Source organism: Canis lupus, chromosome 30 (assembly GCF_011100685.1).
Source record: "Canis lupus familiaris isolate Mischka breed German Shepherd chromosome 30, alternate assembly UU_Cfam_GSD_1.0, whole genome shotgun sequence".
NCBI lineage: Eukaryota > Metazoa > Chordata > Mammalia > Carnivora > Canidae > Canis > Canis lupus.
In genome coordinates, this window is record NC_049251.1 from 7,716,480 (window position 1) to 7,742,098 (window position 25,619).

Here is a 25,619-nt window from a genome sequence, read left to right on the forward strand (position 1 = left end):
AGATGTTGTCCCCCCAGAGGGTTGTGGACGGGGCTAAGGCAACCAACATCATGTTTCCTCAGACTCCTCCGGTCTGTCCTCTCACCTGATCGGGCACAGGCCCTCTGCTCCCCCCACTCACCTGTCCTTCCTGAAGCCAGGCCCTGGGATCCAGGGCACAGGTGCCAGTCACAGCCCTGAGCCTACCTTAGACAAAAAGGGACAAAACTGCTAGAGGCTCAGAAGAGATAAAAAGGGACAATGAAGGGTTTCCATTCAAGCAGCTTCCAGCTATTCATTCCGCTAGCAAAAATGCCAGCCAGAGAACTGAACTGCCAGCAACAGACATTTGGATGGAACTTTGGAGCCCATTAAGAGCAAGGGCTGCAAAGTGATCCTAGTGAGAAGATATTAAATGAATTCATCATATCTCTAAAATGAGTGTCCTTGGAACATAGGTAGCTCTTTCTGTGTCCAGCCCTCCCCAAGGTAGTTCAGCACCCCCATGAAACTGGGAAGAGGGCTGCAGCCTTCTCTGTCCCTGCTTCGGCCCCCTTGAACTGGGTGGACGGTGGCCTCTGCATCTGAGTGCTTGTTCACATCACCAGGCCCCTTGAGGACTGTCAGGCAAGCTCAGCCTCCAGTGTCAGTTTGCATTTGGAGAGGACAGGCCCGTGTATTCCCGTCGGCATAGGAAACCTAGTACAGATGCAGAACTTGAGAAAAAAAAAAACCAGTACAGGTAGAGAGAGCCTGGAGGCTTCTGGATGTGGTTCACCTCTGCTAAGGTTCAGGATGGCACAAGGACACATCTGTCCAGCAGCTGGCCCGGTGAATCCGATAGGCTTTTCCCAAACACCTAACTGGGCCCAGACACTGCTGCCACCTGGGGCTAGGGTTCTCTATGGGATCTGTAGTGGATAGACCTATTGGGTTGACACAGTAGCAAGTTCTCCTGGAAGAACCCTGGGATTCGCCCCTGTGGCACTCACACTGAGTTCTGGTGCTCCCTGTAGCAGCTGTGTGCCTGCATGACATGGGGAGAGGAGCTTCTGCCTTGGACCCTCCCAATGAGGGCCAAGGGTCAAGAGCCTCTCACCCTGTCTGGGGCTGCAGGTCCTCAGGACTCCGGTACCCCAGTGCTCTAGCCCATCATCCCATCACCTTCCCAAGAGAAAGGGACACAGTTTCCCCTGTCATACACATCAAGATTGACACTGAGACACCCTGGAAGCCTAGAGAGGCAGAGGGCTCCAACCCTACAAGAACCCATGGTCTCTGTAACAAGACTGCCTATGTCTCTCCTGCCTAAGGGCCCCCAAGGGCTGGGCATCATTGGTTCCCTCCATTCATACTCCCAAACCCTCAGAGGTTCGCACCTGCCTCTCAGCCCCAACAGCAGAAATATACGGGCAGTCCCATCAGGTGAGGGGCACTGGCCCAGGCTGCCCCTTGAGCAGGAAGGGACAGATATTGGGCACCCTGGAAGAGAGGGAGAGGAAGGGGTCTTTTCCCAGGTATGCCTCTCTCCTAGTGCTGCAGGGTGAGTGTGCAGCTGCCCCTCCTGGAGCCCAGGCTCCAGGAGCTCCTCCAGCCAAGTAGTAGTAGGTGTGTCAGCACCCACTGCCTCAGCAGGGCTGCATGTAGGCCCCATAGCACCAGGCCTAGGCTAGGTCTGTGAAGGACAGATGCAGGGACTTTAGGCAGGGTGCTGGCTTATGACTGGGAAAATCTAGCACCTGGCTCCCAGCAGGGGACTCAGTGACAGGGTGGAAGAAACTGAGGCTCCCCTGCCCCCATGCACCCAGGGCCATGTGGGGGTCTTCATGCCCTCCTCAGAAATGGAAGAGGGAGGGCACCTGGGTGGCTCAGTGGTTTAGAGTCTGCTTTCTGCTCAGGTCGTGATCCTGGGGTCCTGAGATCAGTCCTACATCAGGCTCCTGCAGGAAGCCTGCTTCTCCCTCTGCCTGTGTCTCTGCCTCTCTCTCTCTCTCTGACTCTCATGAATAGATAAATAAATCTTTAAAAAAAATAAAAAAAAGAAATGTGGAAGGGATATTCCCTATATATACTTTGTGTCACATGACCCACCCTTCTTTGGTGGTGGTCAGAGTTGGCACAAGGAGGCCAGTGTTCCCCCACCAACTGTTCACTGGGACTTGACCCCACACGGTCATCTTGTATCAGACAGTTCTTGGAACCAGGGACCTCTGAGCAGCATAGATAAGAGAACAAGGTGGGGGCAGATACACTTGGGTTGAAACTCTGGCTCCGCCACTCAATAACTATAAAACCTTAAGCTAGCTCCTTGACCACTGTAAGCCTGTTTCCTTGTCTGTAAAGTGAGAATATGACAATATAGTACTCTGTGCCGGGGCTGCTATGGGGACTTAAGTGAGATATGTGTAAATATGCCCTAACTGGCCAGCACAATTATTTCTAATACTAGTGGAGAGCAGACTTACCCAGACGAAGGAGCCCTGGAAGGAGTAAGTGAGCCTGTCAGCAGTTCTTGTTCCCTAGGAAGATTCTCAAGTCACAGAGCAGAAAGGTACGGGAAAAGATAATGTGTTTTTGTTTCAAAACCACAAGTAGATCCATATCTTTCCTCTTTGGCCCTAACCTGGGCTCTCAGCCCTGGCTGTTGGCGCTCAGATGTTACAACAGGCTCCAACAGCCAAAGGCTAAGAGACAGCTGGCTGGGAAACACTCGCCCTGCTCCCTGTGCCTGACCTGTTGCCCTCTCAGACAGTACTGCTTGGCCAATGCCCCAGAGCTGGAAGGGCTCCAGCAGCATTGTCCATGGTGAAATGTCAGTTCTCGGTGTCCCTGTATACAGCTTCTGTCCAATTTGTAGAATGGGAGCGCATGGACAAGAAGAAGGCCTATACCAGCCACCAGGGCTTTTCAAATAAGGGTGTGCTTAGTCCCTTTCCCTGGGCTCGGCAATGCCACCTGGGAACAGGGCCAGAGGGAGGCACATGGCTCTGGCCCCCAGACTGTTTCCTGCCACTGCCTGGGCAAGGCTGAGTCGGGCATGGATCAGAGGATGGGGCGCAGGGCGGTGGGGACAGGGAGGGGATTCACATACCGGAATTAATCATTCAGGTCCCATTCTGCACATCCCAGTCATCCCAATTTGCAGACGGTCATCCAAGCCAGTGCAGCAGATTCATCTGTAGATGCAACTGAAGTGCAGAAACTTGCATTTGGGATGGCCCGAGAGGTCCCTTAGTGTTATCTAGTATCCGGGACGGGAACCTTTTCTCTAGCGTATCTGAGTTCTTAACAGCTCTTAGTGATGGGGGATTCATTAGCTCCCAGATCAGCTATATTTGGGAATCTCTGCCTCTCTTATGGACCCAAACCCCATCTCTGCTCCCACAGTCTCCTAGACTCACTCCTACAGGGTGAGGATGCATGGGACCTGACTAGTAGCCTTTCCAGGACACCCAAGCCTGGATTCAAACCAAATTAAATACTAGTTCAATTCTGATAATATTATAATGATCACACTTTATTGTAGTTCAACAGTTCAAAAATACGGCTTGGAGTTCTGGTTTTGGTATATAAGTTATTTGTATTTTTTTTTTTTACAAGTTACTTATTTTTTTAAGTATTCCTTGTTTTTTTTTAATATTTTATTTATTTATTCATGAGAGACAGAGAGAGAGAGAGAGAGGCAGAGAGAGAAGCAGGCTCCGTGCAGGGAGCCTGATGTGGGGACTCGATCCTGGGTCTGCAGGGATCAGGCCCCGGACTGAGCCGAGCCACCCGGGCTGCCCTAAAAGTTACTTATATTAAAAGAAAATAACTCCTGTGTGCATCTGTGAGTCAGTAAAAAATAATTTAGGGTGTTGATTCAGGTTCAACAACGTAATGCAGTTCATTCTAATTTTGTTCATGGTTCATTTAAAATCCTCAACAACCAGTTTCCTGAAGCCTCCCATCCAGCACAACCTGCTTCCAGTAGCCAGCATTTAGCCAGTGCTCCTACAACCCTAGGTAGCTACTCTGTGGGGAAAGCCATACGCACCAGCTGCCCCCGCCCAACCACATGACCCCCTCAGCCTAGGCTCAGTAGGCAGCTTCCTGGGGGGCCACAGGAGGTCAGGCCTCAGTGTGGCCCTGTCAGAGGAAACAGAGAGAATCCTCTTGGGAAAGATGCAAAGAGGGGGAGGGGAGACAGGGGACAAGAGCAGGAGCAGAGACTAAATATAAGTGCGTGGAGTGAGCAGCAGGGCGACCTGAAGTTAGCTGCTCAGCTTCCATGCCACTAACCCAGGGCTCACCTATGACGGTATCTCCCCTGATGCTCTGACACCCACCACCGTACTTTCCTGGGAGGGTGGTGGGTTGGGGGGGTGGGCTGCAGTGTGGCCAGAAAGGGTGCAGGTGTTCAGGGCTGGTGAATTCCCATTAGCCACCTTAGCTTGGTTTGGCAGGAGCCTATAGTAAATCATGCAAAAGCAATAGAGCCCATATGCAAAATGCTTTATCTATAAATTGCATTGATAGATCTAAAGAATCAGTGAACAAAAATGATACATGGCAATAATAAACTAAATAACTAAAGTTTGAGGCACCCAACAATGACAAAAACTGCAGCACTGTCCTCAGTCCCCACTGTGACATTGGTAGTCATCCAGCCACTGCTTGAGGGCAGCTATTTGAGGTCTAGATATACTGAATTTCCAAGCCAGGGTCAGATATAGCCGTCTCTGGGGCCTGAGTCTAGGACAGCAAGGGTCTCCTCACTTCCTTATTTTTTTTAAATTTTATTTGTTTATTCATGAGAGAGAGAGACACATGCCTGGAGGGAGAAGCAGGCTCCATGCAGGGAGCCCAATGTGGGACTCGATCCTGGCACTCCAGGATCACGCTGTGGGCTGAAGGCAAGCACTAAACTGCTGAGCCACCCATGGATCCCCTGTTCACTTCCTTATTTAGGGAAGAGACAGCCAGGTGGTCCTGCTTCTCCCCACAACATACATACTTGATGATTGAGAAGCAGCAGGGCAAAGGGCAACCAGGAGTCGGCCACTCTGAATGGCCATCCCAGGCCAGGGCAGTGCTGGGGACACATAGGGATCCCAGCTCTATAATCAGAGCCACTCTCTGGGAGTGCAGGGCTCCTGGAAGCTTTCTTTCTCTGAAAGGTCCCCTTGAGGGGCGGGGTGGGCCATAATCCAGAGGCAGAAGTTCTCAGAACTGAGCAGGGTCTGACAAGAGAGTTGGAATGTCTTTAAATCCCGGCTTTCCTGCCTGCTTACGGAACCACCACCCCCAGTCTTAGGGCCTTGTCCAGATGGGACAGATAGGCCAAGATGCCCGGTTTGGGGACTCCAGGTGAGGCTCCCAAAGGTGTGTAGGTGGGTGCGCGCAGACCCGCTGCACCTCTAGTATCTGGGAGGAGTCGGCTCTGCGGCCTCTAGTTGCGCATCCGCGATGAAAATTAATGAGTCAATCACACAGCAAGGCGCCGAGGGCAGTCCAGGTCCGGCCTGTGCGGCCGTCCAGGGGTCCAGGGGCCGTGGGCCACCGGCAGGTCGCAGCGGGCGGACCGGCACCCGGGCCGGCCGGGGCCAGAGCCGAGCGACTGGAGGAGAAGGGCGGGCGGGCGGGCGGGCGGGCGGTGCGCCCCGCGGGCTCAGAGGCTCGGCCGCGGCCCCTGCCCCCGGGCTCCGTGTTCGCCGCGACCTACCTGAGGCCACACCCTGAAGTCAAACTCGCGGCCAGGTGAGGCCGGCGCAGCGCAGGCTGGTGAGCGCGGCCCTGCTCGGCGAGCCCGGCGCCGGGGTCCCTCCCGCGGAGGGCGGGCCCGGCTCCCGCGGCCTCTCGGGGCTCTCCGGGGACTGCCCGCCGCGCAGGTGGGTGCCCGGGCAGCGGGAGGCCGGCCACCCCTCCCCCGGGCCGGGGCCGGGACGCGGGGCCGGGACGCGGGGCCCGGGGTCGGCCGGCGCGGGCCCTTCCCCCGGGTCCCCTTCCCCGAAGTCCGCGCTGCGGGGCGCCCCGTGCACCGGGCGCGGCGGCGGGGACGGCGCGGGGCGGAGCGGCCGTGAGCGCGGGGCCGGAGCCGAGCCCGGCGGCTGGGCGCCCCCCCCCGACCTCCGCGTGCGCGCCGGCGCTTCCGGCCGGGCCGCGGGGCTGCAGGGGCGCGGGGCGGGGTGCGGGGCGGGGGCGCGGGGCTGCAGGGGCGGGGCGCGGCGCGGGGCGGGGGGGGGCTTCGCGTCCCGGGGGGCGCCCGCCGCCCCTCCTCCCCGGGACCGGAGCCGGCGGCCCTGGCGGGAGGCGGGCCTGGGGGCGCTCCGAGTCTGGACTCGGGCCAGCCGCAGAATCCACCGAGACACACACTCCATTTGTCACAATGAATTTCTGATCTGTTTCCACCCAGGCCTCAGGACTGGCGGGGAAGGTCCCCCGTCTCCCCTCTCCTCGGTGCCTGAGAGCTCTGCCCACTGAACGGTGAGGAGGCAGGAGGAAGAGGAGGCGAGGAAGGCGGCCGGGAGGTGAGTGAGGAAGCCTCAGCCCCCGGGAAGGTGTCCAGGAGCCTCCTCGAGACCTGAGACCTCGGTGAGGGGCAGGCTGGAGGGGGCAGCGGGCAGGCAGGTGGCCCTCCGGGACGTTCTGGGTACTGTCAGGCAGGGGCCCTTACAGGTGCCGTCTCGCAGGCCTCGCTGGCTGTACCTTGTAATTCCCACCAGCCCAGCCCACAGCAGGCGGCAGCTCTTCCGACGCCCTGCCTGCCCCGGCCCGGCCTCTGCTGTCATCAGCTGTGATGCCCGTCTGGGGCAAGGTAGTGTCACTGAGGCTGGTGCCCTGAATTCTTGCTTGGGAGAGAGGCTCCCAGACAGGAAGGGCAGTGAACTGGTCGTGTCTGTGCTGAACAGGTCAGGAGGCAGCCCCAGGCACTGATGCTGTTTGGCACATCCCAGCCTGCTCGCTCATTCCCCAGATCCCCAACCTGCTAAAATGGATCCAGCTTTTCCCACCCCCGATGAGTGGCATCCTGCCTGGGATGTATAGATGCTGCTAGGAACACCAAGGGCTAAGACATGAAGAGCTCCCTGGGGTGTGGGCTGTGTTTTCTGTGTCTTGTCCTATTCTGGTCTGTTTCTGGGCTCCCCTGATGTATTTTCCTAGGTCGGGGAAAAGAGGAGGGTCCAGTCTACGTCTGTGTTCGGGTCTTTGGGAACTGGTGTAGCACATACTATAATACTGCCCAGTTCTCCTCAGGCCATACGTAGGACAGTAGCTGAGAACACATTTGGAATCAGAAAGAATTGGGTTCAAATTCTGACTTTGCCTTTTTTGCCACAAGCAAGTTATTTTACTTCTCTTCAAACTTAAATGTCCTCACCTATAAAACGGGGTGACTGGGCCTTCCTCATAGTATAATTGTGAGAAGTCACAGTGATAAATAATAAATGTCGAACATCCCTGGCCGTTAGCCACCTCCCCAACCTCTAGTTATTGCTTTGGAGAGGTTAAACTACCTGAGCCCTGAGTTCTCTTGGAGAACTTTGAGGATCATCTGGCTCTGTGGCAGGAGATTGTGGTGGCGGGTAGGGGGGAGGCAGTGGTTGTTAGAGCAAGCCATGAGAATAAAGTAAAGGCAGAGGGTCCGTGCAGGGCAGGGAGTGAGGTGGCCCGGGGAAGGGGCCATTTCTGAAAGAGGATCCAGCTTTGGAGGCAGAGACAGCAGCCTGTTCTGTACATGTCACATGTGCTCACATGTCCATGGGAGACCTTGGACACACTGTTGCCACAGGGCTGCCTAGGACAGAGTCTATGGCTTGTGGCTTCCAGTCCTAGCTCTGCCCTCAGTGGCTTTGTGATCTGGGGCAAGTCCTTCTCTGGGCACCAGGCATGTTAGAGAAGCTTGGAGGCAGAGACACTGGATTACCATCTCAGACGGTGTTTCTCTCTGAGCCTCGGTTTCTTCACCTGTAAAACAGAGCTCATAATATCTAGCTTGTAGAATTGTGACCATAAAATGCAATAGTAAGAAATACCTAGCACACCGTCTGACACGTGCTCTGCACTTTATACCTGTCTGTGTGTATGTTCCCTTTCTGGTCTCCCCTTCCCTCTCCCCAGCCACCTGCATCTTTAAGATACATCCAGTGAAGCAGCTTTGACCCATCTCACAATATTGTGAGCCTAAAGTGAAGAGTGACTAGCATAATAACTAGCATAAACAGAGATACAGAAAGTTAAGAGCTATAAAACATAATCTTTTTGTGTTATTGGGGGACTTAATCCTGTGACAAGGGACTTTAGAGGTTCTGTCCAGCCATTCTCTAAGGACTCTGTGATGAGGACTCAGGCCTCTGCATGTAAAGGCTGCTGAAAATCTGGGATAGTGAAGAGGTGCCCGGGTCACAGCCCTTTCGGGAAGGCCATTCTTTACTTTTCCCTTGGCGATAACCCCGTGCCCAGGAAAGCCCAATGCTGTGGATTCTAAGTACAGTGAACTGAGGTCAGAGGGCTGCTCTGGCTTGAGCCGCTGCTGGACCACAGCACTGCATTAGTAGGCAGGCCTGAGTCAATATTGACCTTCCTGGCTGGCCAGCCTGGCTCTTTGGCCTCTCATTCAACTGGAGTGTTGACACAAGAGATTGAATGAGCTTTATTATCATATTCTTTTCAACAACAGCCCCATTATCTCTACCCTGGGGATTCACTGGGACCTGTAGTGTGGGAATAGTGACAAGGGCAGGGGACCCAGGTATTTTGGCTTATGTGCATAATGCCCTCCGCCCTGCATACTCAGCTTCTCTCTGGGCCTGTCCAGTGGGACAGCAAAACCTCAAGGTACTGCTCAGCATCCTGGGGACACTCCATGCCTCAGCACGGTGGCTCTGGGCAGATCTCACTGAGCCTTTGAGCAGTGGCAGTGAGGGGCACAGCCTGGGTCTAGGACCCATCCACCCTGCAGGTGACAGTTGGGGAGACAAGGTAATGAAACTCTCTTCAGGCCCCTCCTCCTGGTGAGACTTCAGGAACCAGGAAATGGTGCTGGGATGCCACCTCTCCTGACTCCTGTCATGTGAAGAGGGGTAGATGGCAGGCCCAGCCCCCTGCTAGCAGCTGAGGGAGGATAGAGATCTGCTCCACACAAAGGATGAGGTACAAGGGGACAGAAGGACAGGGCAGGGGCCACAGGATGGGGGAGGAGCTCCCCATCACCGAACATATTCTTGCAGACCACAGGAGCAGGCCACAGACACGTCCCTGGCAGAAATACCACTGAGTTACTGAAAGTTGGCCAGGGACAGAGGGATGGCCAGACCCCCTGAGCAAGTCCCATAGCACATGCATCACCATCTCTTCTGGCAGGTGGCACAGATCAGGGTGGTGTCTAGCAACCATCCATTTGGAAAAGCAAGCCCAACTGCCTGAGACCAGGGATTTTGTTTTCATTACCACAGTCCCTCAAACTCGGAGCAGAGTTAATATACAATAAATGAATGTATTGAATCAATGAGTGACTAGCATAATTCTATATTTAAACAAACTCCAGAAAGTAAAATTTGAGAAAAATATTCCTGGCCAAATCAGAATACCCCAGTGAAAGGCTGGCTTCTGTCTATGATATTCTCAACCAGGGGACCAGTGAGGCCCGTCATTCTTCACAGAAGGATGTGTAGGATGACAGTTCCCAAAGTGGGTTACAAAGAGGTCAGACAACCTAGCTACAGATCTCTGGGTGGAAGGTCCCAGCCCTGGAGATAACATGGTCCTTTTTAGGCCACTCTGTGCCTGGATGTGGTCAGAAGTGGAGGTACCTTTCTAGGTGCCATAGAACTCTGGGTCTCAGGGGGCCTGGGGGGCTCAGTCACTTAAGCATCTAACTCTTGATCTCAGCTCAGGTCTTGATCTCAGGGTCATAAGTTCAAGCCCCACATTGGGCTCCATGCTGGGTGTGGAGCCTATTTACAAAAAGAATAATAGAAGAACTGAGGGGCTTGCCTCTACCCCAGCATCATGATTCTAGAATAGTTCCTTTCCCAAGGCATCATGAACAGGCCTGAGAATGAGACAGGGTGTGGTGGTGGAGGGAGACAGATGCCTGTCGCAGCATTCACATCAGCTCAGATAGACACAGGTCTTCCCCTTCTTTGCTGCTTTCCTTGGGCAAATGATTCGATATTTGTGAGCACAGGTTTCCTCATCTGCATAATGGGTACATTAATAGCCCTGCCTTATAGGCTTGTGGTGAGGAGATCCTTTATGGGACTTGATCAGGCCAGAGCCCTAGTGCCTACGCTAAGCACCCTGAGTGGTGATTGCACGAGTGAGTATTTACTAAAAATGCCTCAAATAGCCCCTTTGAACTAGAGCAGGTACTGTTTCTCTCCTCATGTACCCAGAGAAGCTGGCAGAGGAAAATGAGTCCATTTCCTTGTTACCACTGGAAATGCTGCAGCCTAGAAAGGAGAGTGGGCTGAAGTCACCAGCAGGAACTAGGAACCCCACAGTCTGGGCCACAGCAAGCCGGTGCTCAGTTGTGATAAGCCGGCGCTGAGCCTCCCTCAGAGGAAGCCCATGTGTCTCTCCATTCTGGCTGACTAGCACTTGGAGTCGGGCCCGTGGTGCCTCATTTCCCAGTCACCCAGATATGGAAGGGAATCCCACCAGCCTCGTTCCTAAAAACTTACCCATATCTCAGGACTGACACAACCAACCAAATCCTGCTCCCTTCAGAGTAAACTGCTAACTCCTCTGGACTCACTTTCCAGAAGCCACCTTCCTAGCCTGCAGCCCACTCTTGCGGATCCCTTCAGTGGGCTACAAGTCCTTCCTTGGACAGGGATTTGATGTGTGGAAATAGCCAGAACCCACTCGGAGCTGGGTGTGGAAGGTAAGGTGGGTGACTCTGTCGGATACCACCACTGCTGATGAAACAGCTTGGTGGCCCTGGCGCTCCAGCCCCTGGCAGATAGATGTCTCCTCCCCCAGAGAAGCAGTTTGAGAGGGTAACCCACTCTCACTGTGGCTGTTCTGCTTCTTCCCATTGTGGACTCTAGACCAGCCTTGCCACGGGGAGCCCACCACCCAACGTGCTTGTAGTCATGGAACAGGAGCATCAGCCACACAGCTCTGCCCAGCACTCCCTGAGCCAAGCCTGCAGGTTGCCCAGCTTTAGGCTGAGACTCCACCAAGGGGCTGTGGGTCTGTGCCAGACAAAATACACTCCTGCTGCTCCTGCAGCTTTTCTCACATATGCCAGGTCCTGATGTCACGGCCATCAACACGAGCTCGTTGGAACATCTTACCCACCTCTTGCAGGGCAAAAACAAAACCCAATTCCAAACAAAACAAGGGTCAGCCTACAAGTCAGCACAACCCCAATCTCCTCTGGCCTCTGACTCACAGATGAGCACAGGAAAAAAACGAGCAATCTTGAGGGAGCTGGCCCTGGCCCACCCCTTCTCCACACTCCCATGAGTCTACTCAGGCTGCTCAGCCTCATGCCTGTTTATAGAGACCCTCAGGAAAGAGATGAACAACCAGCCCAACTCCCTCAGAATGAGCATGGTGGACAGAGCAGGGGCTCTGGAACCAAATGTAGGTTCAGACCCCCAACTCAGTCGTTTCCTGATTCTGTTCCCTTGGGCAAGTTATTTAAGCTCTCTGAGCCTCCTCTAGAATCATGGGTAATAATAGTAATTCCTACCTCCCAGGGTTGGTGAGAAAATTAAACTCATTGATCCTTGGAAAGAGCCTAGCACATTCCCTTTCTGGCTCCTACTCCTCTGACATGACAGCCTACCCACCAGTGACGCCAGACCTGTGGCTCCCTGAACTCTCCCACCAGCTCCACCCTCAGGTTTACTGGGTGTGGCAGTATTTCCTCCAGAAAGCCTCTGCCAGGAACTGACGGGCTCCCCATCTGCCAGGCTCTGGCTTGGAGGAAGCAGTCTCAGTGGGAGCTGTGCCTGGGGAGCTTCCTTTTCAAACTGGTTTAGACAGGGCTCTTCCCTCCTGGTGCCAGGCATCCTCCTCTGGTCTAGTTGGGCCAGCCCATGGCCAGCAGGTGATGTCTGCAGCCATTCAGAAGAGGGAAGTTCAAAGCATTCCTCAATCACAAAGATGGATCTCGGCCTAAGAAAGAACCCTCAGCATCCCCCTCCCCTGCACCGGGATGAGGTGTCTGACAGGAGAGGCTGGGGCAGCAGAGGGGAGGGCTGCCTATGCTGGTGCTCTGCTTCTGCCCATCTCTACTTCAGAGTGTCAGGTCCATGTGATTTCCATCAGTCTAGGCAGACAGAAAGGCAGAGACTGGCTCTTGGAGGGAAAATCCTCTTCCTCCTTCCTCCTCGCTCCTCCCTCCTCAGGGTATCTTCTTTAAGGAAGGCTCCCCTACGAAGTGGATCAAGTGTGGATGCAAAGAGGTGTAGATACTAGGATGGCAACTTTAGGGGCTAGCATGGGCTGATTTACTACTACGGCCTCATGGCTGATGTAGCAACTACCTTCCCTCAGCCCCTAGGCCCTTGGGCTTGGGTCAGAAGGTAGAAAACTGGGCTGGAAAATGGAGACCTAGAAACAGCAAGACAAGGCCTCTAATCTGGGCAGGTGACATGCTCCAAGGACACAGGCCCCATTGCCAGAGAGATGCAGAATGTCTGTGTCTCAGGGGTTTCACACCCAATGATTTGGCAACATTGGACGCCTGAGTGGGTGAGTGTGTCTCTTAGAAATTCAGTCCTCATGATCACTCTTTATTCTAAAATGTTTGGTTTTCATTAGAAAGAAATTCTAGAGCGTCAGCTGGGTGGCCCAGCTGGTTAAGCGTCCAGCTCTTGGTTTCAGCTCAGGTCATGATCTCAGGGTCCTGGGTTGGAGCCCTCCTCCGGGCTCCACATTCAAGATGGAGTCTGCTTGTCTCTCTCCCTCTGCTCCTCCCCCTGCTCACGTGCACCCTCTCTCTCTTTTTGTCTTTAAAGTAAATTAATAAAATCCTAAAAAGAAAGATGGAAAGAAATAGAAAATAAAGAGAGAGACAGAAAGAAAAAAAGATCCTAGAAAGAATAGGAATTCCCTATTCCTAACCTTTGCCATCAAGAATTCTGCTTTGGGGCGCCTGGGTGGCTCAGTTGAATGTCTGCCTTCAGTTTGGGTTGTGATCCCGGGGTCCTGGGATGGAGCCCCACATTGTTGGGTTCCCTGCTGGGTGGGGAGCCTGTTTCTCCCTCTTCCTCTGCTGCACCCCCTGTTTGTGCTCTTTCTCTGTTAAATAAATACATAAAATCTTTTTAAAAAAATTCTACTTTGGACAAAGGGAACATCTTGCTAGTTTAATTTATCCCTGGGACCCACATGTGTGGACGTTTTGCCCCAGCACGTCATGGGTTCCAGGAGAGCCCACCAAACTTGGGCCCCTACGTAGTCACTCCCATTGGACCTGCAGCAGGCGGCAGCCAGACTGTGGGTTTCCCCCTCTTCCATCCCCCCATCACTGCCTCCAGCTTAAGATTTTACCTTTCACATTTAGATCTGATTAATTTGGGGTATGGCATGAATTCATTTTTCAGGATTCTTTTTTTCTCCATATGGATATCTAATTGTTTCAGCTACATTTTCTGAAAAGATCATCTGTTCCCTACCATATTGCAGTGTCACCTTTGTCATAAATTAAGTGACCTTATATGACTGGATCTATTTCTGGATTCTCTCTTCTGTTCCACTGGGCTATTTGTCAATCCTTGTGCCAGTTCCACACTATATAAGTTATTATACTGTTAAAATAAATCTTGGTATCTAGTAGTGTAATCATTCAACCTTGTTCTTCAAGATTATCTTTACATTCCCGATTCTTTATGTTTCTCTCTGCATTTTGGAATCAGTTTGTCAGTTTCTACCAAAAGAAATATGCTGAGACTTTTAAAAAAAAATTGTTTATTCATGAGAGACACAGAGATAAGGTGGAGACACAGGCAGAGGGAAAAGCAGGCTCCCCACAGGGAGCCCAATATGGGACTCAATCCAGAACTCTGGGATCACACCCTGAGCTGAAGGCAGATGCTCAACTGCTAAGCCACCCAGGTGTCCCTATGCTGGGATTTTGATTGAGAATGAAACAAACCTGTAGGTTGATTTGGAAATAGTTGGTATCTTTATATCACTGAGTCTTCCAATCTGTGAGCATTCTTTAATTTTTTTAATAATGTTTTATATTTCTCAATGTAGGGACCTTGCATATCTTTGATTAGATTTATTCCTAGGTATTTGACATTTTTAATGTAAAATGGTAAATGGTGTCTGAAAGGCTGTTTCCCTGGTAACACTTCTGACAGCAAATGAGAAGGGTTTTTTTCCTTCCTGAGGCCATTTCTCCAACTTTCAGATACCAACTGGATATTCAACAATTCAATTCAATTCTAACACTACCTGGAGGCAGCATGGACCCCACAGGCTCTGTCCCACAAGCCATCCTCCACTGTGGATGCCAGTTGTGAGTCTTGGGCCCCCCATACTTCTGACCAACTGGCTATAAGTTGAGGGTTTCCATGAGCCCCTCTTCAGGTTCTATAATTTGCTAGAACGGCTCATGGAACTCATCTGTTATAAAAGGTACAACCCAGGCACAGCCATGTGGAAGAGATGCATAGGGAAAGGTATGGGGTAGGAGGCACAGAGCTCCTTCTATGCCCTGTCAGCCTTGATGTGTGCACCAACCCTGAATCCTGTGGTTTAGGGGTTTTTATGGAGGCTTCATTGAGTAGGCATGATTGATTAAATCATTGACCGTTGATGATTAACTCAATCTCCAGCCCCACTCCTTCCCCAGAGGTGGGGCAGGGCCGAAAGTTTGAACATTCTTTGCATTTGGGATTTCAAGGGTGTTAGGAGTCTATGCCAGGAACAGGAAACTAAGACCAAATATCTATTTCCCATTGTACCACAGAATCTTTAAAAAACAAAACAAAACTTTTTTAAAGATTTGATTTATTTATTCATGAGAGAGATGCAGAGACACAGGCAGAGGGAGAAGCAGGTTCCCCGCAAGGAGCCCGATGTGGCACTCGATCCCAGGATCCTGGAATCACACCCTGAGCCTAAGGCAGGCGCTCAACTATTGAACCACCCAGGTGCCCCTAAAACATTTTTTTTTCTATCTGTTTGTTGTTGGTCTGAAGAAATACAACTGATTTTTTTTCTTTATATTGACCTTGAACCAAGGACCTTCTAAATTCACTTATCTAATTCCAACAATTTGTATGCAGATCTTTCTCAATTTTCTGTGGACACAATCATGTTGTCCCAGGCAGTGTGGGACTCACCACATTTTGGATGAGTCTCAGCAGCCTCTCTTTAGGGGGGTGGATTTCCCATTAGCTGAGTGACTGGCTCTGATTCTGACCATACTCCTCACTCCTCCAAAACCTGAGCTCAGTTCATTGCTTCCAGTAGCTCCGGACCCTCACTGCCACAACCCTGGGCCCTAGGACTCTGTGGTGTCCTTTTTCCTCAGGCTTTTCCTGCTGCCTCTGGGAAAAAACTTGTTATCAGGAAGGGACCCAGGAGGGGGATCCCAGAGCCATTTTACCATTTGCTAAAGATGCTGTTCTCACAATTCCTGCAGAAAAAGCTGGGCACTCAGGTAGGGCGGAGGGAGCTGGGGAGAGGGATGTTCGGGGGTAAAAGTATTAGCTCACTCTTCTGCAGCTCTAGGGGATGTCCCTGCACCTGCAAAAAAGTATGAGTTCACTCAAGAGAGTGAGGTAGGGAGGGTGGAATGATCAGTGAAGCTAATCTTAGGGACAGAGTCTATCTGTGAGGCCATAAAGACAGGACTACAGAATGAAGACTCTTGAGAGGCAAACACTGAGAGGGAGGAAGATGTTTTACCAAATTGCAAAGCATCTACATAATGGAGAGGTGGTAAAGTGCCCAGGTCCCCCAAATTAGGTGTGGCCCCTCGACCAGCGAATCTGAGAGGAAAGGTATGGGGCCTCTCTCCTGGATTTGCATCTCCGCACATCCCGATGTCTGCAGGCTCCTGAGCTTGGAAACAGGTGCAAAGAGAAGCAATGTGGCAAGAGAATCAGCGCCCCCCCCCCCCCCCGCTGCCCTTGCACTGGGGGGTCTGCTCACTTAAGCCTCCCAAAGCCTGTAAGGCACCCTTTATTAACCCTGTGTTATAAATGAAGAGCCCCGAGGCACAAATCACATATTAGCTTGCTCAGAGCCTCCCCAGACTAGCGGGAGACTCCCTATAATTCACCTGCAACTCAGCAAGTATATTTCATTCCAAAGGCCTTGGTCCTTGGGGGTCCTGCACATGTGGATTTGCAAACAGGAAGCATTTGGTAGACTCCCAACATCAAGGCCCCATAAGCGGCTGACATTCCAAGAAGTGTGATGTGGATTCAGATTGATTTCACACGTGCTGAATTCCTTGTGGAAAAGCTGTGGCTAAAAAAAAAGAAAAGAAAAGAAAAGCTGTGGCTGTTCCAGGAGCCCTATCTTCTATCTTTCCACCAGCTACTGCCCATGTCTGTGACCTCCTCCAGAACCTGCTAAGGTGACCAGGAAAATGCTGTTTCCAGAGCAGGAACCAAAAGAGAATGCCATGGCTCTGCCTGTACTCCAGATCATTGGGGTTTTGTTCTGGTAGTTTATGTACAAGAACTTGTATTTACTACAAACAAAAACAAAACAAAACAAGAAAGCAGGGGTGCCTGGGTGGCTCAGCTAGTTCAACTTCTGACTCTTGATTTCAGCTCAGGCCATGATCTCAGAATCCTGAGATCAAGCCCCGTGTCAGGCTTTGTGTTGAACGTGAAGCCTGCTTCAGATTTTCTCTCTCCTTTTCCCTCTGCCCCTCCTTGCTCACATTCTTTCTCTCTCTCTCTCAAATAAATAAACAACAAAAAGAAAACAGCACCACACCACCAAAACTTTGGATAGATGGAGGATCCAAGCATTCAGTTCAAGAAACATACCTGTTTCTTGAAACCTAGAAGTGACCTTTCCTGGTGACATTAGAGCCCATTGGGTGTATTTACCATGATAAAGAAAAAAAATTAAAAACAAAATCCAAAAAAACCATGGAGCTGTTTTGAGCTGCTTCCGTTACAAAAGCATTCAAGTGAGCACTCCCAACCGGTCTTCCATCAACATGTATGTGGTCCTGGCCCAGGACTCCCCGAAGGCAAGCTGGAGTCCCGCCACCAGGGTTTCCAGCCCCGCCCCCCCATCTCAAATCTGCATGCCCATGTCACTGGTAGCTGTTGACATTGCTCACAGGGCCTTAGGCAAAGTCCAGATTAGCAAGGGCAGGGATAGAGGTTTGGCTGCAGGTGATGTTTTGCACAGAGTTCTGACATTCAAGGGAAAAGAGCCCAAAGTGGGGAGGCGCTTTCTTCCTTGGGGAGACTTACCCCTACACAGCTGTCCCCATCCACACCAGATGTGTCCTTGACTCAGGACCTTTCTAGAATTGGGGCAAAGCACTTGGTGACCAAGTGGGCCCTTTCGGGGGTTCTTGGTCCTGTGATACGCGGTCCCAGACTGCAGACTAGTAACATGTTGGCTTTTTATGAATGTTGTTTATCACAGAAACAGGTTTTCTATTGTTGAACCATCCTGAGACAAACCTGAGTTAAACAAAAACTTTGACATGCTGTTGGATTCCATTTACTAGTTTTGTTTAGGATCTTCATTTTTGTTCATAGTGAGACGGGTTCAAATTTTCTTTTTCTTCTACTATTTTTATCTTTATTTTTGTCAAGGTCACACTTGCTTCATAAAACGAATTTGCCTGCTTGCTTCCCTCTTTCCCCTTTTTAAGTTATCTGACAGTGGAATGGTATTTGTAATGGGCTTTGGATCCTATAAAAACACACCCCCAGGTCTGCCTGCTGGGCAGGAGACTTGGCATAGACAAGACAGACATCTCTTTTCCTTGTTTATAGTCTGTGTTGGCTTATTTCTGGCCTTTTTGTTGTTTCTGGGACCACTTTGCTTCCCTGAGGAAGTAGGGATGAGAGGTGAGGGGAAGCCCTGGGCTGGAGGGAGGGAGCCCTGCGCAGAGATGGGGGGTGGGCAGCACCCACTGCAGCCACCTATGCTCCCACAAAGCCCCTCCCTGGAGCTCGGCCTGACCCTCCCCACACAGGCACCATGTTCCGAAAGAAAAAGAAGAAACGCCCGGAGATCTCAGCCCCGCAGAACTTCCAGCACCGCGTCCATACCTCCTTCGACCCCAAAGAAGGCAAGTTCGTGGGCCTCCCCCCACAATGGCAGAACATCCTGGACACACTGCGGCGCCCCAAGCCTGTGGTGGACCCTTCTCGCATTACGAGGGTGCAGCTCCAACCCATGAAGGTGAGGCGGGCAGCGGCGGCAGGGCTTGGGCCGAGCCTCTCCCACCCACAGAACACCAAGCCTGGCAAAACCACAGAGGCACCTGGAGGAACCGCCCAATTACCAGCTATCAATTAACTGGCTGTTTTCATTCCCCGCTAATGAGCCTCACCCAGGGTGGTGATGCCATTTCCAGGGTGGAGGAGCCTGGGGAGCCCCTCTCCGGAGGCTGGTAGGTTTGCCAGATTCAGCAAATAAAGTTACAGGATGCCCAGTAAACTTTGAATTTCAGGCAACAACAAATAATCCTTTGCTAATCAGGGCGTCCTATGCAATATTTGGACTCGCAGCCTCTATGGGGCTGGGGCTCCCAGACTAGAGCTAGCTGTGTGGGCCAAGAGGGGTTGGAGTGAGAGGCCTGCTGGGGTTTGAAGGCCACGAAGCCAGGATATGTGGAGGAGAGCCTTGGACTACTTGCTGCCTCCTCGGGAGCTCCGTACGTCTCCCTTAAGCACAGACAGAGCTAGAGAATGACAGCAGGCCCCAGGCGAGGTCTGGCCACCTCCCTGTGCCCCCTCAGCAACCTCAAGTTCAGCTGCCCATACCATTTGACGTGCTTACCTCTCGTCTGCCCTGCCAGACTGCAAACCCCATAACAACAGGCTTTCTCCTTGTATCTCTGCACGCCCACCCCACCCCCACACCGGCCTGACCTGCTGTGGGCAAAATTAAGGAACAGCTGGATGACACAGCAAGCGAGGTCCTCAGGTGTTCCTCCCCTAGGGCACCCTAGAGGCTTTCTGACCTGGTCCAGGGCCTCCCCTCCCTGCCATGAGCAGGCTGCTCGCTCAAGCTCTTCTTTCTCCCCTACAGACAGTGGTGCGGGGCAGCTCGGTGCCTACGGATGGCTACATCTCAGGGCTGCTCAACGACATCCAGAAGCTGTCGGTCATCAGCTCCAACACCCTGCGTGGCCGCAGCCCCACCAGCCGGCGGCGGGCACAGTCCCTGGGGCTGCTGGGGGATGAGCACTGGGCCACGGACCCGGACATGTACCTACAGAGCCCCCAGTCTGAGCACACTGACCCCCATGGCCTCTACCTCAGCTGCAACGGGGGCACACCAGCAGGCCGCAGGCAGATGCCGTGGCCAGAGCCACAGAGCCCAAGGGTCCTACCCAATGGGCTGGCCACCAAGGCACATTCGCTAGGCCCCACAGAGTTCCAGGGTGCCACACAGCGCTGCCTGCAGCTGGGTGCCTGCCTACAGAGCTCCCCACCTGGCACCTCACCCCCCACAGCCACCAGTAGGCGTGGGACCAAGGCTCCTAGGCATGGTTCCGAGGAGGCCCGGCCGCAGTCCTGCCTGGTGGGCTCAGCAACAGGCAGGCCGGGTGGGGAGGGCAGCCCCAGCCCTAAGACCCAGGAGAGTACCCTTAAGCGCAGGCTGTTCCGAAGCATGTTCCTGTCTACTCCTGCCACGGCCCCTGCAAGCAGCAGCAAGCCAGGCCCTCCCTCCCAGAGCAAGGTAGGTTGGGCTGGGGCCACCCTCTGGGGCCCTTCTCAGCAGGGCGGGGAGCCTGGCCTTCCCCACTTACAGGGCCGGGGCTAGGGAGAGCGCAAGGGAACAGAATGATCAGGAAACCAGCTCAGCTGCAGCTGAGGATTCTACCCTGAACCAGATGAGCGCTGGTCTTCCAGAGGCATAGCACGGGGCAGTCAGAGGTTGCAGGCCATCCATCCGTTTTCTGTGGGGCCTCGAGGGCTTTCAGTACACCCCTGTTTACACTCCTGCCCTCTGGAGTATGTCTAGGTGGACCACACTGGGGAGCAGACAACTTTTAACAGTAAGCACAGACCTTCTCCTGGTCCTGGTGCCCAGCAACCTCCACCCAGGCCCCAGCAGAGATAGATGCTCCAGTACTGGGCGGGGGCTCGGCCTCCCTCTCCTCAGAGCTTCTTTCTGCCCCCACCCCTCTCTTGCCCCAGTGCTCTCCTGAGTTTGAGCAGTGGCTCCCTGGACTGCTTACCCCTAAGGCGTCAGAAACATTCATGCTAACCCCTTCTCCAGAGAAGAGGATTTTTCCCTTCCTACCTACCTACTCCTTCTCCCCAACCCCCCACCCCCTGGCCTTTTTTTTTTTTTTTTTTAAGATTTATTTATTTGAGAAAGAGTGCAAGCGTGGGAAGGAGAGGAGGGAAAGGGACAAAGAAACTTTAGCAGACTCCTCGATGAGCTCAGAGTCCAATGTGGGGCTTGATTTCATGGCCCCGAGACAGTGACCTGAGCTGAAATCAAGAGTCAGGGACTCAACCGACAGAGCCACCCAGGCGCCTACCCCCCCACCTCCCCTTTTCTTTAGTGGTTGCTTTGTTTAACATTTCTGCAATGATTTATTCTGGAGTTCATGTGCCATGTGAAAAGCTAGACAATTGAGTATGCGTGGGCCTGGGAGTAGCAGGAAAGCCAACTTTTGGCATGTGTGGCAGCCTCGAGTGCACAGATTTTTCTTGTGAAACAGGAAACAGTGAAGGGAGCTCTAATGGTGACATTTCTTGGCAGGCAGAGAATGTTTTTTTTTCTTACATGCCCTGTGACAGCACCATTCCTTTCTCATTTGGCAGATGAGAAGGTAGACTCAGAGAGGGTAGGACAACCCCCAGGTGTTGAGAATGAGTCAGGGAAGGAAGCAGTGAAAGGGCCCTCAGGGTTCCCGCCTCTTGCTCCCCAAAACTTTCTGATCATGGCATCTCTAGCTCCTTCTTGAGGGGCAGGCAGAAATGAGCTTATGCTACAGCGCGAGGGTAGGAAATCAGACCTAAGAAACATCAGGTGACAGTAACACGTGTGACAGAGCTCCCCTCCCTGGAGGTCTTTCAGAGCAAGCCTGGCTCCTCCCCATCAGCTGTGCATGAGTGTGGTCCAGCCTCAAATTGGGTGGAGAGTTTGGGGAGTGGCCTGGACCCTGGACCTTTCTAAGTCACTGCCAGACCAAGGCATCCAGAGAAGGTTCTGGGGTTTGTGCACTCACTGGGATGAAGGACATGGGCTGGGCTCCCCTGTGGAGTGGGGCGTTGGGGACTGAACAAATGAGATGTGGCCAGCTGTGTCTGTGAGCTGAGAGGTCTCTGGAAGGCCATGCTCCTGGAGAGACACTTCCTTGGAAAGAAAGGTGGAAACAGGACAGTGCATACTGCCCAGGAGGTAAGAACTAGAACTTGATCTCTCTCTGGCCTCTTGGGAATCCTGTGGCAGAGCCTTGGGGATTTGGAAAAAGGAGGTGTCAACATAGGACTAGGCACTGACCTGAGTGGTCCTGAGCTCCTGCCAGCATCCCATGGCAGGGAACAGGCTGTCCAGGCAACCTCTGTCAGTTGGTCCATCCTGCGTAATTTACCCAGTATCTACTGTAGGCCACCGTAGCTGGGTGTCCAGTGGAAGCAGGTGCTAGTCGTCTGGGGCGTGGAGATACCACAGTTCCAAATCCAAGGGAGTCATATCCTTCTCGGCATCTTGGGCATATATTTCTAGATTAATACCTTCAAGCCAGGCCTCTCTAAGGCAGGGCTGACAGTTCCTGTGAGCTGCTGTGGTCCAGGGCTTCTCAACTCCTGCACTATTGACATTTGGATCAGATAATCCTTGGTTGTGGGGCCTGTCCTGTGCCTTGTAGGCTATGTTTAGCATCTCTGGCCTCTTCCCACTAGATGCTAGTAGTAGCTGGGACAACCAAAAATCCACCCCCGCTCCCCAGACATTGCCAAATGTCCCTTGGGGGTTTAAAATCAGCCCCAGTTGAGAACCACTGCACCCAGCTTCCTACTCCACTCCCACAGCTCCAGGAACCACCAGACCAAACCAGCAGCCAGCTGCCTGCACCTCAGCACATCCCAGGGGCTGGCTCAGCAGCAACTACAGCAGCTGTCCGAGCATGGGTACCCCAGGAGGTCAAGCCACCAATTGTCACAAGAGGCACTAGGAGGGTGTGCGGCTCTAGGGCTTTTGTACTCAGCCCCAGGAAGCTTAGACCTGCAGTTAGTTACTCACTTTGGCTGAATAGCAAAAGACCTCGGACCCTGACTGAGGGTAGGGAGGCCAAAGAGTTAAGACAGGAATTTGGAGGGTTCAGAAGTGGTTCCACTTAGAGGCAGAAAGGCTAAATCAGAGGACCCCAACAATCAGCAAACCTTGGTTAAACACCTACTGTGTACCCTGTACTCTGTTACATGCCGAGGGGCTCCAGGAGGACCACAGCACAGGGGTGCGGGGTCAGGCTGACCAGAGCTGAAGTCAGCCTTGCTCCTTACCACTTAATGACTCTGGGCAAGTTATTTAACCTCTCTGAGTCTGTTTCCTTATCTACAAATACAGATAATAATAGCACCCGGGGAATAAAAACAACCCAAAGGTTAGGAGAATTAAATGAGATCATGTATTTAAGGCCCTCGTCAAAGTGGTACACCCTCAGTAAATGGCTTTATGATTTTTTAAAAATACTATGACATGGCCTTTGCCTCTGAGGCACTTAGATGACAGCTGCCCAAGCCCACAGCTGGAGAGCCTGGCCCTGTCACCATGGCCCAGGAAGGGAAAATGGGGCATCATTGTACCTCCACGCACGGCTCTTCTGGTGGCTTCCCACCCAAGAAGACATCTCAATCACACAAGGAACTCCAGAGCCCATAACAATTCCATCTCTTGTTCCCCTTTCTCTGTCTTGGTATGGCTTAATATGTTTCCTCTGGTCCTTTCTCGTGGCGACAGTAAGTGAAAGCTCCCTTCTTGTGGAGACAGGTGGCAAGGCCAACGGGACGCTCAGGACCTGAACCTGCTAAGGAGAAGACCAAGCCCAGGCCCACTGCCCTGGGATCCCACATCCCAGGCCACACTGGAGCTGGGCTCTCGGCTGGATCCCTGCCCTTTGCCACCCACCTGCCCACCCACCGACTGGGCCCTTGGTCCCTGAGCTCAGCCAGCACCTGCTGCAGTCTCCACAGGGGCCTTACCAGTGGAGGGGGAGCAAATTCCTCCTTGGCCCCTCCGCATGGCCTGTCCTCGCCTCCCCTGCCACACATGCCAGCTCAACCATGGAGCAGAGCCAGCCTGTATAGGAGGCCAGGAGGGGAAGAGAATCATTTTATGGTCTGCCTTAGAAATCCAGGAGGAGAAAGGTCGAGGGGTCATTAGAGCAACCTCAAGAGCGGCTCTAGGTGCTTCTAGGCCCCCAGGTTCTGTCCAGCCCCACCTGGATGCACAGAGAGCATGTTTTCTGCAGGCCATGCCTTGCAGACCAGCAGGCATATTTTTCCAGGGCCTTGGGGGCTGCCTTGGCGATTGCTGATTGTGTGACAGAGGAAGTGGACTCTGGCAGGTGGCGTCTTACAAAGCCTCTGCTCCTGGGAGTGGCCTCCCAGTCTCAGTGGTGGCCCTGCTCCCTCCACCCCCAGCCACAGCCTCCCTGAAGCCATTTGTCCAGAGCTGCTCCCAATGTGGCCCACAGTCCTCCTACAGCCAAGCCCAGGGGCTTGTTAAAATGCAAAGTCACTGCTCTAGGGACTCAGCCAAAGCAGGAATCTGCATTTTATCCAGCTCCCCAGATCACTGTGCACTTAGAGAGGAGATGGGCTCAGAGAGGGTGAGTTGCCCACAGTTCATGGCTGGTCAGAGCTGAGCAGGGCCGGAACCTAGGTTGTGACCGTACCCAGTCCAGAGATCCCGCCGCTCCACTTCATAGTGGGGAAACATGGGTGAGGGTCAGGGCTGGTGAAGACATGGGAGGGTCTGTTTACTGTCCAGATGTGCTCACCAGGCAGGATGCAATAATTGCGGTGGTGCTGGGAGGCTTCCCTGGCTCCTTCCCTGTGAAGGCTGAGCCAGAGCCAGGCATAGCCTGCCAGAGGCTGGTGCACACTGCAGGGTGGGCAGGCGGGGGGGTGAGGGGGTGGGGTGCAGAGTCTGCCATGGCTTAGCTCTCTGCTGTCAGGGGCACTTGGAGCTCCCCTCTAGGCAAGATCCGTCACTGAGTAAGCTGGGGTGCATACCCCAAAGCCTGGGGAGAGGGTGCCGAAGAGGTTGGCAAGTCTCTGCTGAGCCTGGTAGGGTCCAGGGCCCAGACTTGGGGTCCCTCAGCCCAAGCTGAGTGCTTGAGATTTCTTGGGGGTTGATGCAGTTTTGGGGATCTGCACCAGGACCCCGTGGGCAACTGGACAGCTGCCATATGATGGGTCCTGAGATGTTCTGAGAAGTTCTCCGCAGCCCCTCAAGTGTCCTTCATTAGGTTACTTATGGCCTTTTCCAGGTGCCCCTTTTAAAATCATACAATCCCTGGGAAGAATTACATTGCACTTGCACATGGCCAGTTCCTCAGAGAGAAGGTCCCCAAGGGTGGAACCCTTTCCTTCTGGGCTGGCAGGAGGGCTGGGACCCTGAAAGGCAAGGAGCCTCAGAGGCTTCCAGGGCTGGGTGTGGGCTCACTGAGGCCCAATCTGCCACTCCTTCCACCTTCCCTTCCCCTCCTGCAAGAGGCCATAAGGATAGCCCACTGCCTGCCCTTCTACGTAGGGGTCATCAGCCAGGATTGGGAATAAGTAGAGAGGCTGCTCTGGGGAGCCCCTAGGAAACCTCCCTAACCCTGGCCCCAGGGCTTGGGTTAGGCTGGAGCTACCCTCCTAATTTGAGATCTCTCTGGCACCAGGTCCCCAGCCCAGGCAATATACCTAAGGACCCCCAGATGGTAACATGGCTCTGTGGTCCTCTGTTGGGGACATACCCTCACAGCAGAGACTTGATGACTCCCTACTTGTCAAGCACAAGCAGGCTATCAGACCCCTCGCTGTGGCTTTCCTGCCCTGTGCTGGGAGTCAGTCAGAGATGCCCCACTGCCCAGGGCCCCTTCCACCCACGTGGGGCCTCGGGTGAGAGCACCCCAGGGATGAAGAATGCCTCTGACCCAGATTCCCCACACAGCCTGGCAGTACAGAGGGAAGACAGCCTCTCGGTGGCCTCCCTGGGGTCTGGCTGTCAATTACCCAGGAAGAAATACCCAGCAGAGGACACCCCAGGGACTCTGCTTTCTGCAGCTTTCTGCAGTGGATGTAAAGAGCTGCTGTTTGGACTGCTCACCTGGGAACACTGGGGGCTGGGTTTCTGAGAAGGAACTTTGGCTTCGGCTCCACTTGAAAATCCTTGCCCATAGCACCTCCCCTATTTGGTCTGACGCCCTGCTAGACCTGCCCCTGTCCAGAGGTCACCCCCTGCTTCTGTAAAGGTCGCTCTAAATGCTCCCACAGCCAAACCCTTGTCTGTTTTTTCCTCCCTGT

General features: G+C 53.2%; 1 protein-coding gene across 7 annotated transcripts in view; it reads left to right on the plus strand.

Moving 5' to 3' along the window:
* PAK6 (p21 (RAC1) activated kinase 6) overlaps positions 1–25,619 on the plus strand; it is a 37,363-nt gene that overhangs the window by 6,653 nt on the left and 5,091 nt on the right. For 4 of the 7 annotated variants that reach the window (XM_038580033.1, XM_038580034.1, XM_038580038.1 and 1 more), the window contains 3 exons: positions 6,374–6,488; positions 18,113–18,321; positions 19,174–19,827. In XM_038580033.1, the coding sequence (XP_038435961.1) occupies positions 18,118–18,321; positions 19,174–19,827 (858 nt within the window). In that variant the 5' untranslated portion in view covers positions 6,374–6,488; positions 18,113–18,117. Of the gene's footprint in view, positions 1–5,679; positions 5,719–5,807; positions 5,850–6,373; positions 6,553–18,112; positions 18,322–19,173; positions 19,828–25,619 lie in introns of those variants that run through there. The other 3 variants (XM_038580037.1, XM_038580036.1, XM_038580035.1) reach the window with 3 other exon arrangements.